Source organism: Orcinus orca, chromosome 12 (genome assembly GCF_937001465.1).
Source record: "Orcinus orca chromosome 12, mOrcOrc1.1, whole genome shotgun sequence".
Lineage (NCBI taxonomy): Eukaryota > Metazoa > Chordata > Mammalia > Artiodactyla > Delphinidae > Orcinus > Orcinus orca.
The window spans coordinates 33,638,671-33,656,930 of NC_064570.1; the positions used below are offsets into that span (position 1 = coordinate 33,638,671).

Genomic DNA, 18,260 nt, shown 5'->3' on the forward strand with positions numbered 1-18,260 from the left:
TGAAACTTGGTTAATTATCCTGATTCTTACTAGTAATTTGCTATCGCCAGCACATTTTTACCCTATGTTATATCAGAATTACAATATTTGCCTCCTCTTTCTTTTTCTGTGTCAAATATCATTTGCCTTGTTCAGTACTTTCATTGCCGTACAGTAAATATGTTGTGAACTTAGTATTGTAATTTTAGGGTAATTTCCCCTAGAGGAATGCTATTTTCTTTTGGTTTAATCTATTGAAATCAATGTAATAATTTCTAACGGATATAAATGAGTGCTTTTCTCAAAATAGTAACAGTGTTTCTAATTTTAGAAATTTATAAATTTCTAAACCTTTAAGTTTGCCATGATCCTTCATTTTTCTAAAATTCTTTGATTTAATTGTTCAATAATGATGATGATGATAGCTTTATCATACCTATGAGAAAGAAAAACATTTCCTATGGCAGACAAGCCCCAGTAAGGAACCCCCAGGTCCTTGGAATTAATTTGGCTGGATTGTTGTATGAGTCACATCAACCCTACTTAATTATGGTGTGCAAATTTACAGACGTTAGTTTTGGAAAAAGGGCAAGTACTGACAAATTATATGCGGTCCTCTTAATATTATTCAATAGGAACTTAAATACCAAACATAGGAAAACAGTCTCTTTCCAGTTTCTCCAACTGTAAGAGGATGGAGGAGACCTGTATCATTATGTGCCCAGGAAAGGCAGTGAAGAATAAATAAAGCAATAAATGTAATTTAATTTTTTCTTCAAGTCAATAGAGTGAAATAATCTCTGCAAGGGTTCTAAGTGCTGCATTATTGAATTTAAAATTAAATTGGATTAATTCTATTCCTCAAGCTTTGAAAAGAGAAGCTGAAATAAACTGTTCCATATTTTAACCATATCACATTAGCTTTTAGGATTTCAAGTTGAAAGTAAGTAATAGAAAACCAAACATATTACATCACTTAACAGGAAGTCCAGAAATAGGGGGGCTCTAAGAGCTGTTGACACCATTTTATTTTATTTCAACTTTAAATTTTTCTCAAGAGAACAAAGTAAGGGTTTATTAAGTGGTAGTACACTCTCAGGGGGAGAGTGGGCAGACTCAGGTGAGTAGCTGCCGACACCGTTTTAGAGACGTGATCAAGAACCTGATCCTGTCTTTCTCCTCAATGTGCCATCCTCAGCATTTTAGTCATGACATTGAGAAAAAGAAAAGAGGACCCACTGTGTTTTCTCTAGAAGTGAGGAAACCTTTCTGGAAATGACTTGGCTTATTCCTATTATTTCTCATTGGCGAGAATCACACCCATTTTTAGACCTGTCAACTTTTCATGGGAACAGGACCTCCATCATGTTTTCAACCAGTGTCTCAAGCTGAAATATCTTGATGCATAACCGAGGGATCTTGTAAAAAATGCAGATTTTGATTCAGTAGATCTAGAGCGATCTCTAGACTTTGCATTTGTAACAATCTGACAGGTGATCCTAATGCTACAATTTATTATAGGTACTGTGAATTAACCAATATTACCACTACACTACTTTATGCCAGGAACTGAACTTGTCAACTAAATACTGCATGCACCCTGCATGATGAAGCTTACTTAGTTTACTAGTGGAGTCATAATAGCAATTCCAGTGACTTGCCTAGAGTTACTTGGTAAGTGACGAGTCTCAGCAACCTGTACTGGAAACAGAATAAATAAGAAAGCATGACAAGGATCTGGGGAGGAAGGGAGAGGAATGAAAAAACAAAGTGCTACGTTATAATCCTTGGATCATATAATTTTGTGGTTCATTTCTTAGTATTTCTCAGGGTTGGGGATTTTGAAATGGAGAATCACATAAAAATCTCAAAGCAGGATAAAGAGCCCGGAACTGAAGAATGTAAGGTAGAAAACTATATGCAAACACTGCTGTATAAGAGATAAATTTACCATTACTTCTTATTTCCTTCTTCCATAGCCCTGCCTACTCTGCTAAATTGATAGCTTGTAGGCAGGCAAAGACCTATTAGTTTGGATTATAAAAGAAAAAGTTATTATTTTTGACTTCTGAAATATACATATCATGAATTGCTACTTTGAAATGTAATGCCTTACTGAAAGTAAATAAAGCAAATGAAGTAAATAAAGCAATGTCTAATATAGTAGATTACATTTTTCATTGATACAATGCATTGATCAAGGCTCAACAACAAATAATCAATTCACTGGACTGTACCTATGATACAAATGAAACAAAAAGCAGCTTTGGTTTATTTTAGAGGAAATACTACTGGATTTTGTGTCTTTAAACCTAGTTTTGAGTTTTAATCCTGCTACTAACAGGCTGTGTATCACATTTTTAATCTTTCTGAATTCTGATTTTATAATCTTTAAATGGAAATGACTATCACAGAAGGTTTGTAATAGAGAACAGTGACAGAACCAAGGTAATAGCTAATATAATATGAGGTACATGGAGATGCTTATTAAATGATTTTTGAAGAAAAATCTGAATATTATGACTCTATAATTATTTTTATTGTTATTTTATTTCAAGAGATAAATAGCACCTAAGTGTACTATGCTCATTAATTATAGAAACAATGTGTATCCTATATAAGCATATATAGTTATGTTAGTATAGTAATACACACAAATACAAACACAATGTAATCAACTTTGTGATCTCCTGATGGTCCTCAACATCTCTGAGTTCAGAAAGAGCTTGGCATAAATGATCTCTAGATGTCCTTGAGGTTCTGTATTTTTGTAGCTTCCTTTTATTATTAATTTTAATTAATGATTTATATATATTTTGTTATACAAATTTATGAAAAACTAAGGAAGTTTTACATGACTTTTGTCTCTAAAAATACCAGCGATTTTAGTCCATTTTAACAAAGAAGTTGAGTACCCACTAAATAATGATAACATACTACATATATGATGCTGTGGAAGAAAAATACAAAATTTGAAGCCCTACCTTCAGGATGATTTCAGTACACAAAAAGGTAAAAGGACATATATAGAATATATTGTAGAAGAGATTCAAGATAGAAATGCTGGTGATTACATTTTTATGATGATCTTTGAGTTTTTGAGACACTATTCGTGGTAATTTCAGTGGGAATGGAAAGTGAAGAGTATGTATAAGTTGATGAAATGTGAGGTTGAGGCAGAGAGGACGTTGTTAGATTTCATAGCTCGTGGCACTGTGGGCATCAACTAGGAATATCTAAGAGCTTTTGGTCTCCCTTGTTGGGTAATTCAGATTTTTCATGAGAGCAAATGACTGATTGCAGCAAAAGTCAGTAGTGGTCTTGTAACTGTTGCATAGAAATAGTGTATATCCTGTATTGGCAGTGTATAACAATGGAAAGTTTTTAAGAATCCAGAATTCTTTCAGGCTAGTGAAAATCTCTGAAGTGGCTGCTTGTAAAAGTAAAGGGTCAGAAAGTAAGGTCTCACTGACAATGCGGAAGATTGAAAGAATAGGAGACAATGTCCCGGGCAATTGTGATTCAGACTGAGAAAACTATCTTAGCATAGGGACAAGGTAGTAACGAAGGCTGTTGGGCATCACTGAGGCCAGAGTGAGTTTTGGGATCACTGAGAATATTCACAGAACTGTGGTGGAAAGGATAATCTGACCTGATAGATAACTGACTGGAAGGCTCTTTGGGCAAGCTGGGAACTCTGGAAGTTGAGAGGCTGTTGAGTGGGATAGTGAAAGAGTGGCCTGCAAGTGAGGAACCAGGATAAAGGGTAAGAAAGTAGAAGAAAATGTGCCCTCCTTTGAGAAAAGTTTGGAGGAAAGTGTTATTGTGAGATGAATGTCAATTAAGATGGAAAGATGAAATAATAATTATTCAGAGGGAAACATGAAGGGTACTTAGTAACTCTTCACAAGAGAAGACGGATTTTTGAAAAAGACATGGTGTTAAAAGACGTGAGTGTTGTGTGTGCACAAGCAAGATGATTTAGAAGACAAGGTGGGCAGCAGGAGTTGGCTGGTCTTGCCAAAGGAAGAACTGAGAAAGGTGATGGAAGATGGAGAGTACCAGTGGAGGGGTAAATTAGGGGAGGATGAGGTGAGGGCATGTACCTGTCTAAACAGTGCTGAGTCATGGTCTGCCTTCCAATTAGGAAGATGGTATCAAATGATATGATAATTGAAAAACAAGCTGTTTGAGATTCTCATGTGTAAAATTTTTGTTTGTTTGTTTGTTCATGTGGTTTATAGGGAAAGAGAATTTAGGCTAGATTTTATGGATTTATATTTTAGGGCTTTTGAGTATAAGCTGCTTTTTCTCTTTATTATTATTCAAGGGAATGAGCAGAGGATCTTGGTGCAAAAATCATGGAATATGTGGGTCAGGAAAGAAGAGTCAACAAAACACTGAATGAGTGAAAAATTTTGACTTTAGTCAAAATTGGGACTTTTTTATCCTTAGGTATATATGCATATACAGGCACATACGCATATGTATAACATAATTTGCACATATATATCATTTCAGATATGGAGAAGGGTGTTAAAGGTACAGTGGATTTTAGGATTTTAAAAATTATTAAAGTAATAGGGTGATTCCTTTATTATTTACCTGTTTAAAAAATGCGAAGTGTTTCAAACATACAAAAACAATTATAAAAAAAGATAAATTGACCACTAACATACCCACCACTCTAATTTAATAAAGTTGACATTTTTCATTTTTGTCTCCTATCTTAATTTTTGTTAAGGATTTTTCTTTTTTTTTTTTTTTTTTTAGATTTAAACATGTATTTCAGTGGAATGCAGGAGATGTTCAACTTTTTTTTTTTACCAGGACCCTACTGGTTTTAGTTTGCTTAGTTTAACTGCCACATTGAATTTTACTGAATGGATAAATCTCAGTTTATTTATCCACCACTCAGGAATATGTGGATCTTTCCCATACTTAACTATTACAAACGATTCTGAGTTCAACATTCTTGTACGTATCTGTGTGATCACACATAGAAGAGTGATCCAAACATAGAAATGTAGAAGTGGAACTGTTGGGTCCTAAGTTTTATGCATCTTCAACTTTACTAGATAGTTGCAAATTATTTTCTAAAATGACTGTAACCATTTACAATTCTAGTAATTTTACGGTTCTGTTTTCCATATCTAGTGATGAAATGATATTTCAAGTAGTGTGAAAGGGTACCAGGAATACTTAGCATTTTACCAACAAGAAGTTAGGATGAGGCTCATGACCAATTCTCTCTCATAGTTGTAGCTTTTCTTTGCCCTTTGTGCTATCTTTGACATAAAGAATTTTTAAATTTAGGTTGAGGATCTCTTTTCATGGTTATTAGACACACACATATTCTCTTTTTATAGCCTGTCCATTTTTTGATAGGGTGGTTTGTCTTTTTTCTTATTGAACTGTAGATGAATTTTACAGAACCTGGCTATTTATCTTTTGATGATTATTTTCATGACAAATATCTTATTACAGTTTGTGGCTTGCTTTTTTCACTTTATTTATGATGTCTTTCAACATATAGAAGTTAGAAATTTTATTATATTTGAATATTTCAACCATTTCCTTTATGGTCTTGTGTGAGGCACCCTGATACTGTAAATATGTTTTTCCAATAGTTTATTTTAAAAGTTGACAGATATGCTTTTAACTTTTAGGTTCCTTGGATTATTTCTTTTAAATGGTATAAGTTGGCTGTCATTAATGCCAAAGAGGTAAAAATTTGCAAAGAGTACAGATTTTGGTTTGACTCTAAATTATTCATTAGTATTTTATAGTCACGATCGCATGCTACACATTTAGAATAGATGCATTGGGCATGGTCTCAGTCTCCTGAAGGGGACAAACCTATTAAGCACATGCAGTATAGTATAAGGGCGAAAAGAAGACTTTATATATAGGGAGTCTGGCAGAAGGGAGGGGGCAGTGGATCATTTGCCAAAGGGCCATTAACTGTCCTGCTAATTCATATACTCTGGGCTAATAACAATTTTATGGAAAACTGAGATTACTATTACATAGTTTCAGCACTTCACCCCTTAAAGGATAGCAGTGTTTACTTACATACTTTTCCTGATTGAAAGACAATGGTAAAAATTTGTGGGGCTACACAGATATTTTCCGCCTAATTTTAACAAACAAGAATAACTTATCACAGATGTTCATTGCCAAGATGCTTTAGATTTCTGGAAATGTTAAGAACCTGTTTTTTAAAGATTGGTTTCTGTTTACAGAGGCGAAATGGAGAAGATATACCAGTAGCCCAGACTAAGAACATCAATCACAGAAGATTTGCTGCTTCCTTTAGATTGCAAGAAGTGACAAAAACCGACCAGGATTTGTATCGCTGTGTAACTCAGTCAGAACGAGGTTCTGGTGTGTCCAATTTTGCTCAACTTATTGTAAGAGGTAAAGTAAAATTGCTTTCACTTCATGAAATGACATCACTTCATTAGAACAAATGCAACTTTTGTAGATATTTGGATCGATTTTTAAATCAAGTACTCTTCATCTCAAGTCACTATAAAACCATATCATTATAAAAGTCCTGAAAATGTCTTAAGGTCAAATTAAGACTGTAGTTGTATAGTTTGTCAGGCAAGTTTATAGTTGTATAGTTTGTCAGGCAAGTTTTCAACAAATGATTTCTATCGAAGGGAATCTATTTTTAAAAGCTCTAATAGGGCTAAACATATAAAATACTTTATTCCATATTGCCATCATCTAGTTTGCATTTTAACTTTAGATTGATTTTTCCTGTTTACAGTAGTTCTCTAGATACTTTAGTTTTTCAAAGCACTGTGGCAATTATGTCAAGGTCAAAGTTTCCAACCCCGTGTATACCCGTAAATTTTACCGGTATCAAAACCCAGTTGTGGCTGTTCACTAATTCTGGCCCCCTATGGAATCTTAGAAAATTACACTTTCTAAGAGGTCCTCAGTATTCTGGGATACTAAGGCTACCAGAAGAATTGTGAGGGATTATGATGTATCAGTACATATCTTTAGTGAATACTGGAAAAACAAGTACAAGTGCTCAATGTATATTACATTCATTGAAAATTGACTGAGTCCCTATATATTCCACTGTTCTAGATTGTGGAGATACAGTGGTTAGTAAAATACAAAGACTCTGCCCATATATAGCTTAACACTGAGGTATATTAGGCACGTCATATAGGAAGATGTTGAAAATGTAGTATCAAGTCATGGTATGTGTTATGAATAAAAATAAATACACAAAATGACAGGGATTGATATTTTAGTTAAGATTATCTGGAAGGCCTCTTTGAGAACGTGACAACTGAGCTGAAACCTTAAAAAAATGATGACATCAGCCGTGTGAATATTTAGAGGAAAAGCAGCTTTGTTGAATAGGCTATCATGCATCAATCGATTATGACACAAATGAAAATAATTATAAACCATGTAAGTCTCTTCAAGGAGAAGTTTGGCAGATTTTAACAAAAACATCTAAAGTGGACTGAGATTTGTCAGAGACATCAGGGAAGGCCTTTGTCAATGACTTTCTTTGAGACAGAATCTGAAAGTTGAGAAAAAGTTGCCCAGATGAGGATTGTGGATGTGAGGGGCAGGGGTAAGAGAAAGAAGGACCAGCAAGCAGAGAGCAAGGCATGTGTCAATGCTTAGAGGCTGGAAGGAGAAAATGAGATACATCCATATGCAAGTTAATATATTTTATAATGCTTGACATCAAATGTATTTTGATGTCATGTATTATTTTAAGATTTACTTGATAGCATAAGCTAACACACCATTGTAGGGCAGTTATACTCTAATAAAGATGTAAAAAAAAAAGATTTACTTGATTTTAATACTTTAACCTTTAATACTTTTAAAAGAAAATTGAAATTCAGACTATTTGATAATTGCCCAGAGCCACAAAGATCTAATAACTGGCTGAGCCAGAATTTAATTCCATGTTTCTTTTTTTTTTTTTAAAGGAATTTTGCCTTATTTATTTATTTTTTTATTTATTTTATTTTACTTTGGCTGTGTTGGGTCTTCGTTTCTGTGCGAGGGCTTTCTCTAGTTGCGGCAAGTGGGGGCCACTCCTCATCGCGGTGCACGGGCCTCTCACTATCGCAGCCTCTCTTGTTGCGGAGCACAGGCTCCAGACGCGCAGGCTCAGTAATTGTGGCCCACGGGGCTAGGTGCTCCGCGGCATGTGGGATCTTCCCAGACCAGGGCTTGAACCTGTGACCCCTGCATTGGCAGGCGGACTCTCAACCACTGCGCCACCAGGGAAGCCCTAATTCCGTGTTTCTTAACTCCTGGTGCCAGGCTCATTCCTTTCCACCACAGCTTTATCTCGCATTAACATTATTAAATAAGGCTATTAGCCACTTGTAATGCTTTTGTCACGAGAGATTCTGTAGCTCATCAAAAAAAAAAAAAGTTTACCTTTGTAAATTGTATAGGACTCTATTATAAATAAAACTTCTCTCATGGCTCCTGAGTTAGCTTATATCACCTGCTTAAGTTCATGAAATCATAGCCCCAATTCACTGACAAATAAGAAAATATGATAATATTTAACTCTGGTGTTTAGATAGAGAGGCAGTTTAACTTATGTTCATATATGTTTGTATATTCATCTTTGGTGAGCCCTGTTGCTGAATCTTTCTCACCGGAGCCTGAAGGTACTTTTGAAAAGCCTGAAGGTGTCCTTGGGTAATCTTCAGAGTAATTAAGATGCTGTGGATACAGGAAGGTGGGTGTATTCTTGAGTCATCATGCTCACTGTATCTTCACTGTACTTGTATGTGCGTGCACGATGTGCAGCCCCTGAAGCAGATGGTGGCTTTTAATAGTGCAGCTAGCGTGCTTCTGAATAACTTACAGTTACATACTTATATCAATATAGATATAAATACATAGACATAAAATTTTTTTGAGGGAATGGCCCCCGATGTATTCAACAATTCATAGAAGGCAGAGTTGAAGCTTTTATCCAGGTGTTCTCTTTAAAGATAAATTTCCTTCTTTCAGATAGCCATTTAATGCCTGTTTATTTATTTATTTATTTATTTTTTGTGGTATGCGGGCCTCTCACTGTTGTGGCCTCTCCCGTTGCGGAGCACAGGCTCCGGACACGCAGGCTTAGCGGCCATGGCTCACGGGCCCAGCCGCTCCGCGGCATGTGGGATCTTCCCAGACCGGGGCACGAACCCGTGTCCCCTGCATCGGCAGGTGGACTCTCAACCACAGCGCCACCAGGGAAGCCCAATGCCTGTTTATTTTTAAAGAGATTTATTTTGGATTACTAGATTTCTCTTGTTTACCTGATCTGAAAAGTACATTTTATCAAAGCTTGGTGTTCTTTACTTGGAGAAACTCCATTATTTCTATTCTAGGAGTGTCGCTTGTGGAGTGAATAATTATTTCAGTAAGATTTATAAAAGGACACTTCTTGAGTTTCATAGAAAGTTTTGGCTGTTTTTCTTTCCCTTTTTAAATTTTTTTATTTTTTAAGAAAGTCCTGGCATTTAACCTATATTTTGTTTTAGGTTTTATATTGTACCTGTTGGTTTAAGGTATGATGGCACTTTGAATGTACTATCCAGAGTGTGTTAACATCTTAGAAATGTATTTTGATAGTTTTGGCAGTTTTCTTTTTTCTTTTCAACATATTTTAGTTTGTTATGTATCTGATACTTACAGGTGATACTCTGCTTGTTGTTTTATTTGAAAACTAATATAAAGCAACACGTTTTCTTGTTTGTCCAGATAACCACCGAATAAATATTGCTAACAACAAAACACACCCTTCAGGGTCAGCTCTCCTGGTGTTGAAATAGTGCTGAGAATTAACTATGGTGACAGGTCTTGTCTCTCATTGGCACTTTCAAAGCTGACATCCTGTTACATGCATATAAAAGATGGTAATTTTAAAGGAAATTTTTGGGGCAGTGATATGAATAGTTCTTAATAAGATCTGGCATAGTATTGCCTGTTGTCAAAGATGACCCAAGGGTAAGAGTTTATTAGTACATTTTCTCCTAAACTGAAAGTGACAGGGCATGCTTAAGGCTTTTTGGTTGCTGTTTGTTACAAATGAAAATTTCACTGCAAAATTCTCATGTTGAAGAGTATTGATCCCTGTTCTCCCACAGCCAGAGGAAGAAAAAATAAAATGTGCTTAAACAGAATATACTTTATCACGACTTTAGGTTTGCTTCCAGATCGTTTTGAGTAATGATAACCTTTTGTTTGTGAAAGCCAATCTTTATTGACAAAGAACTTTTTACAGAGATGAGATGAAGAGCAGATGTTTTGCTCCATGTTTCTACAAAATGGAAGTGTAAAAAATGTGAAATAGTTAAAATGATGTTTACAAGCTTCAGACTAAAAGCACCACCTTTGTAGTCTAAGTTATGTTATAGATTCCCAATCTTGATCTCATTTGCAGTCTTCTCCTTTCTTTTCCACCTGGCTGAATCAAAGACCCAACTAAATTTCTAGCCAACTGACCCACAATGAACTATAAAATTCTGATTGCTACAACTGACACTCAATTTCCATTCCCATTTATTAGCTGTGTTTTTTAAATTTTTATCTGTGAAACTCCAGTTACATTTTTGAAGTTCTTTAATGTGAAAAGCATAGCATTTTGTTTGTCTTTGTTGTTGGTTGGACTTTAAAATTTTAGTGGCAACTACCACCATTATCAAAATTCTCTGGACATACATATTCTGTTAATATTTTTATCTATTCCTAATGAATACCACTGACCTCTAGCTGTAAAGTGAAGTGAATGTCAACACATGTACCAGTGTAGGTGGGCCTGTAAAACAAATTTTGGTGTTTAAAATCGTGAGGACTTTGGATTCTTGTTGGTACTTCCCTTTGTAAGACAATACAAATTAATGTAAAAAATAAAAATGTATTTGCTGACTTTCATAACTACAAGGTGCAGAGATAGGCTCCAGGGTTGGTTCATTTAGTCAGGAAGGATCCAGGTTCTTTCCAGTTCTTCACTCTGCAGTTCTTAGTTTTGGATTTTATCCTAAGCCAGTGTCTCTTCATGGTCATAGGATACCCATATGGCTACATACTTCTTTGGTCTCATCCACTTGGGGATAAAGAGGTTACGACCTCTCACAGGTATCAAAAATTGCATGGCTGCATATGGAGAGACAACTGGAATGGCCAGTAGAGAACTTCTGTAAATGGGACTACAGAGCATAACAATGCTATTCAAAGGCAGTCATTAATTCTATTCAGGTAAAACAGGAATTGAGGGAATTTTTCAGAAGAAGGTACAACTTTACCTTGAAGGACATGCAGAGTTCGGAACTTGGTAATGTGGGAGAAGGGTGTAGTTTATGTTCCATTAGAATATGTCTAGTTCATCTTTGCTTGCTACAGCACCTAGCACATGTTTTTACGCAAAGACAATAAATAAAATGTAGTTGAAGTCAGAGCGTGGGGCTGACCCCAAAAGATACAGGGAATGGATGATGAACCGCATTTCCCCCTTACCTACAGATGGAGGGAAGATTGCTGGCATACAGGAAAAGATGATGGCAGGTGTTTTTTGTAGGGTCTGAACCTGTCGCTTTCCTTCTCGTATGAACTAGGGGGGGGGTGACTTTTTGTTTAGCATGAATTTTCTTCTCACTTGAAAAGCAATCTTGATTTAACTAATACGTTGTATTCTATTTTTTGTGTGTGTGTATATCAGTTAAAAATCAGATCTGACTGTCTCATTTTAGTATTTTTATATTAGAAGCAAGGACATTTGGGAAGTGGAAAACATGACATATTAATACTTTTCGTAGTTGGTGATGAAAAGCCATGGAATTTCTAGCTTGAGTCCTTCAGCATTCTGCTTAACACCACACACTATTGATTTTTAACTAGTTTTCATAGCACAGCTGCCAGACTCTTGAATTCATATAAAGGTCCTTTTTCTTAATGGTGACTTGAAGATCCCTTTTCTTTGCTTCCATTGTGAAAATTAGTCAACTTGAAGGGAAATTTAGAGTTACCTTGGAGAATTCAATTTAAACATTTATGTTTTACAAAATCTGAACTATAATAAAAGTTTAAGAATGCATGGATAAACCACATACATATTTCCCCCAACTGCCCCTACGTGGCTAGGAAAGCACCTGCAGTCAGTCAGGGGATACCAAATGTTTCAAATATGAAGGAGATCCCAAATGTTGCATATCTAAAAATGTTACATTGCTACCCTTGAGTATCATAAAAGGAACATTTGGAGTCTTCAGGTGATTCAATTTACAAGATGTCTAGTACATTTTTAAATTCTAAATGAGCAAAAGGATACTGGAGGTCCTTATTTCAGTTAGTATATTATTACTGAAGCTCTGTTCTATCCACTTTTGTGTACCATTATTACAAATACTTTTTGCTGTTAATTTTCTCCTCCTCTGAGTTTCCTCATGCTACTTGATGAAAATGGTAATGTGTAGCACTTGTCTTGCCTGAGTGGTTATTTTCATGCTATTTATTTTCTTGTTTGTTTTAAAAATGAAAATGCAATGAGAGTTCTTTCCCAAAGGATTTCTGAGTGTATTTGCATTGGTGAGTCACGCTTAGAGCTCTGCCTAATGTTTAGCAGTTGAGTTGCTGGTCACTATTTTTTTGGAGTGTGTCTTTGGGGATTTTGCTTTTGTTGAAGCTTTCTTCTTAAGAATTTGAGAAAGATCAAAGAGGAAGCAGAATGATTTGCATGCCAAATAATTCTTTCTGTTGAACTCTAGGGAATTTGATTTCAGAGCACTATATTTTCCTTCTGAGCCTCTTAATTCTGTTCTCTTGGGGTCTGTGATAAATGTAATTTGCGTTCGTTTGTTCTAAAGGATATATATCAACTTCCCAGACTAACAGTTTGGGGCTAACTAATTTATATTCCCCTCTCTGCTCATTCTTTTTCTTTCTCTTACCTACCCCAAACCAAAAAGGAAGCAATGAAGTCAATTTGTAACTTCATTGAAAAATCAGCTAGCAGTCTTTATTGAGTATTTAAAATGGTAAGTAATAGGCACCAGGAAATTACAAAGAAACCTCAGACATAGTTTCAGCTCTCAAGCAATTTATAATTTAATTAATTATATAGGAAAATGTAGAATTCTTGAATATTTTGACAGAGTTTTGACTTTGATTTTGGTCACATTTTTAATTCCATAGGGAGGAAAAAATAAGATCCCCTAACAAGTAGAAAATATACCAATGGGTATTTACCAAATTTATTAAGTACTATTTTGGTAAATAATGTTGTACTATAGAGTCTTATACCATTATAAACAGAAGCTCTTTAGCTGACAGATTGAAATCAGTCATCAAGGCAGAGAGATAATTCAGAGCGTTCAGTGGTACAATGTGTATAGATGGTGGTATAAGTATTGTGGTGGGACATGACTTGAGTTTCTTCCACTTTCCCACCACTTCATCTTCTTAGAGAGTCGATAATAGCAGGCTTCCCAACCAGTGTATGACTGACAGGTGAATTTCAGTGTTTAGCTTTTAATAGTTAACATAAACTATTTACCAGTTAGATGTTCACATCTTTTTAAAAGCTAGCTAATACACATTCTGCTTACTAGTAAAATGGCATCAGGAACTTGACTTACTAAGTACAAACTAGGAAATACACAGAAACAGAAAACACTCATGAAATGTTAGGTAGAAGTTAAATATTAGGTAAATCAGTCAAAACCAACTTGTTCAACAAAGTCCATCGTATAACCGTAGAAAGCACTTTTCTTTCCAGCTGGGTTAATATAAATCATGTTATTTCCTTTTCTGAGAAACATTTAGTCTAGTAAGAAATAAAAACAATTGTAAGGTCTACACAAATAAGTACAGATAAACATTTATGTTTTGTTAGTCCTCAGCATGGATTTTATTTAGTTCATAGTTACTAGTTTTTATAAAAAAGAAAAAAAATTGTACCATTTTAGTGTTAACAGTGAGGATTTGGAGACTAAGGACCGGACAGAGGTTAAATAATTTTGGGAGTGTATGTGCAGCTTTTCTCAGTACATAAATCCATAAGAACCTCTCCTTATACAGCTTTCTCTTAGCTCTGATGTTTGTTTTTAGAGAAGTGGCCTACAGAGGTGGTCTCATCTCTTATGGGCTATAGGGACAGGATTACATTTAACTTTAGGATATAATTTGGAAGGTAACTTTGTTTTGCTCTCCATTTCCTGCTTTCTGACCCCTAAACCAAGAACATATTTTGTTGTCTTTTCTGCAGTGTTGTGCAATTCGAAATCAGATTTAGTTACGATGGCAGAGAATCTGTTCTTGTGTTAAGGCAACAAAGAAACTGCAAATGAATGAACCTGTACGCTTGTTGGAAAGAAATTTTACCCACATGGTTATTTACATCTTCCTAATTGCCACTGGCATTTTCTGTCATCTTCATATGCATACGGAAGAAACCATTGCTATTCTCATGTTACCATGTTGCTCCCTCCAGTGACTTTCCTTCACATTAAGGAAAAAGAAAAATTACAGCACTTTCCTGGTCCAAAAGGCTTTAAATGAAACACGCCCTGGGTACCACTCAAAATTTATTTCCTATCACTCACTTCCTTCCTTAATCCACAGCAAGCATACTGACTCTTCCAAGCATACTCCTGCCTTAGGGCTGTTGCACTTGCTGTTTCCTCCACCTGAACTTTCTTTGTTCCCTCAAATACATGTATACTTTCACATTCTTATCTCATTTGGGTTTCTCTCATTTCTTCCCAAAATACCTAAAGGCCAAATGATAGTTATTTTCTAGTACAGAAGAAAATTCATTGATTTTGTTTTACAATTTTTTTCTCCAGAGTTATTTAGCTCTAACTTTTCAAAAGATCTTTATGTAATGCCTACCATTACTATGTGCAGAACAAAGATTTGTACAAGAAAGTGGTCTCAAATACACTCACATTGTTGGGTGAAATACAGCAGATAGAAATATGAATGTTATTTGACTGCTTCTTTAATTTCCCAAATTTTATTACATATCCTTTGGGTGCTCAGCACTTTCTTTACCTTTAATGCCGTTGCTTTTATCCATATCACCATCTTCTTTTTACTGTACTTTTTACTTTTTCTAAATTAAGAAAATTTTTTGTGCTGATACTTTATTTCTTTGTTTTTTATTGAAGTATAATTGATTAACAATATTATATTAGTTTCAGTTTCATTACAAAATAATGGCTATATTTCCCTGTGCAGTACAATATATCCTTGTTGCTTATTTATTTTGTACATAGTAGTTTGTATCTCTTAATCCCATACCCCTATCTTTCCCTCTCCCCACTCCCCACTGGTAACCACTAGTTTATTCTCTATATCTGTGAGCTTTTTACTTCACTAAAAGTGCTCACTGGTCTCCCTACATCAGCACTTGCCTCCTCCAGGTCAGTCTTCACACAATAGTAGACAGACTGACTATATCACACAAAGTAAGTCAGTGTGTGCTCTTCCCATTCTCATGGCTTCTTGTTCATGCAGTATCAATCCCAGATGTCTCATTGCGATCTCTGAGGCCCACCATCATCTGGCTCTGTCCACCTCTCCAGTCCAGATTCTCCTTCGCTCACCAAACTCTAGCAACACTGGCTTTCTTTCACTTGCTTTAATGTGTTATGCTGTCTTCAACCTTAGGGCCTAGGTGTTTTCTGTCTGCAGTGCATCTTCACAAGTCTTCAATATATTACTGCATTCCTAACATCTGCCTCCACCACTAGATTGACTAAGTCAAGGACTCTTCCTTTTTGCCTGTTTACTATTGTACTTCTATAGCCAGCACCATGGCCAACACCCAGCAGATATAATCAAATAATTGTTAAAGACACAAAATATAGTATAGATTGTAAAGTGCCATATGAATGACATGGTCTTCATGTGTAGAACAGAGGAGGACAACCTCATCCTTGACTTTAGTGGTCAGGGAATGAGCTGAGGAAGAGGCCATGTTTCATCTTACCATTGATGGACGGGTAGGGTTTGGATAGCTGAAAATAAGTAAGGGCATGTCAAGCAGAGGGTGTTACATAGGAAAACATATGCTCTTGGTGAGCAGTATTAAATATGGACCGTGACACAGTGTCTTCCAGGGAAAAAGTCTGATATGAGCCTGAAAGTGTACTTTGAGGCCTAACTGTGGAGCAATTTGAATGCCAGACTAAGGAATATAAGTTATTATGTCATTTGATCTGGGAACTTTGGGGAGTTTTGCGGTAGGTTACTCATGTATTCATATCTGTCTCAGAGAACTAGGATGAGAGATGATTTGGAGAATGATGAGTTTGCAGGGAGTGAGTTTAGGGGGCTCTAAAAATCTTAAAAACTTGAGATGGTAAGGCATCCTTGAGGGGGATTGTGATGGAAAGGGCAAGTCAAGGTTGAGAGATAATGGTGGAGATATTGTTAAGAACATTGTGAAATGACAGGGGAAAGAACAGTCAGACTGGGATACTAGGCGAAATATGGTATTATGGACAAAAATTTGGAAGGCCTGTAGAAGAACTTATTTGAGAGCATAGTTGGTAATTTTAGTTGTAAACTCTTGATTGGGGTACTGGAGAGACAGGTTTTAAATCTTTAGGCACGTGGGAAAGGCTTCAACTAGTTGAAGGTTATTAAATGGGGATTCAACACAAGATAAATTCAACAATAGATAGTGCATAGAAATTCTTCGTATTTTGTAAGCTTCCATTTCATTGTCTTTAGCCAATATCATTAGAATTTTTCATGTTGTTAAACTTAGGATAAAAGCAGATGTATGCAGTTAAATGGAAAATTTAGAAAGAGAACCCTGACATGGTTAAATATAATGTCTGTCTTTATTCCTGACATTATTCATATATAAAAACACATGTGAGATATATCATGTGTAAACACTTTTTCCCCTGCTGCTTCATGTAGATTCCTGGTTGGATTTGAGACTATCTGTTAAGTGGAAATCTTTTTCCTGTTCTCTGTGAAAACTTTTTACTTCATAGAAACAAAGCAAGCTCTCCAAAGACTTCACTTTCTCTGCACTTCAGAATTTGAGTGTCCCGGATAATAATGCTCCTAGACATGTCTTTTTTCTTACATCAATCTTTTAAAGCATTGGAACGGGGGAGGTTTTCTTTCTAAGACTTTTGGCCAACAGCATTTCTCAATCCACAAAGAATGTCATTCACTGCAGCGGGTCATTTAAAAATATTTACTTAGGGATGGATAAAGAGTTCCCACCTGCCATAATTGTGCTATGTTAAACCCCCCACCAGGTTTGACATTTCTTTGTATTGTGCAGGATTGTTAAAAAGTAGTTACCATGACCGGACTGGCTGATGCATCACAATGATGAAAAGCCGTGTGTTTGGGATTCAACGTGGATGATGGAAATGCAAGATGTCAGCGGAGCTGTATATTAAAGAGAATTTGAATTGGAAACCGAATCCCAATCTGCCACTGGGAACATTTTGATCATTTTGATTTATTAAACTTTTATAACAGCATTCAGATGGAGCAGAATTAAAACCTTTTAGTCTAGGATAGTTTATGGTACACCAACCACTGTGTAACTGGTATCATTTTTGAAGGTTCTCTTAGCAATCAGTGAGGAAGGAAAAAAATGGGTAGGTGAGAGATTTATTTTAAAAGGCAGTTTTGACAAATATTCTTGCATTTAACTTTTAATCCCTGTCTTTTGTTTGCATTGTGTCAAGGATGAAAACACATCTTGCTGTTTCAACCTACTAAGTACATTAAAGTTCTGAGTTTTACTATTAAGTATATTTGAAACTCTGATTAATAGTTTTCAGATTAAAGTATTGCATGTATGTACATATTATAGGCTATCTTTTCTTTCTGGCTTGTGTGCTTTTGCACTCAGAGGCATCTATATCTGTCTATATCTGTGTTTCTGAGTCTTATGAATAAATATTCAAGTAGAAATACTAATGCAATTCTGAAGCCTAACTTGCAAAACAAAACAAAACAAAATAATATATTTTCCTACAATTATTGGAATTCTGTAACTCGGGTTTTTTAAAAATCATCTTTCGGCATCAGTAAGCATTGGTATTCTTTTCTGAACTGTGGCTCTGTAATAAAGAGAAATCAATTACTATTAGAGAAGCACTGTAGGTTAAAGGCATTACAGGTTCACATTTGGTTTTGCAGCTGGGAGAGGGTACTTAGCTGTGAATCAAGAATGATGCAAAAGATGGATGAGACAGAGTTCAAGGAGCAGTAATGTGAGGGTACAGGACTATCGTTTCAAG

The 18,260-nt window shown here is 35.6% G+C and overlaps 1 protein-coding gene across 8 annotated transcripts in view; it reads left to right on the forward strand.

Moving 5' to 3' along the window:
• The window catches only part of PTPRK (protein tyrosine phosphatase receptor type K), a 566,839-nt gene that overhangs the window by 308,113 nt on the left and 240,466 nt on the right, over window positions 1-18,260 (forward strand). For all 8 annotated transcript variants that reach the window (XM_049695646.1, XM_049695648.1, XM_049695650.1 and 5 more), the window contains exon 6: window positions 6,225-6,399. In XM_049695646.1, coding sequence (XP_049551603.1) covers window positions 6,225-6,399 — 175 coding nt within the window. The remainder of the gene's footprint in view (window positions 1-6,224; window positions 6,400-18,260) is intronic.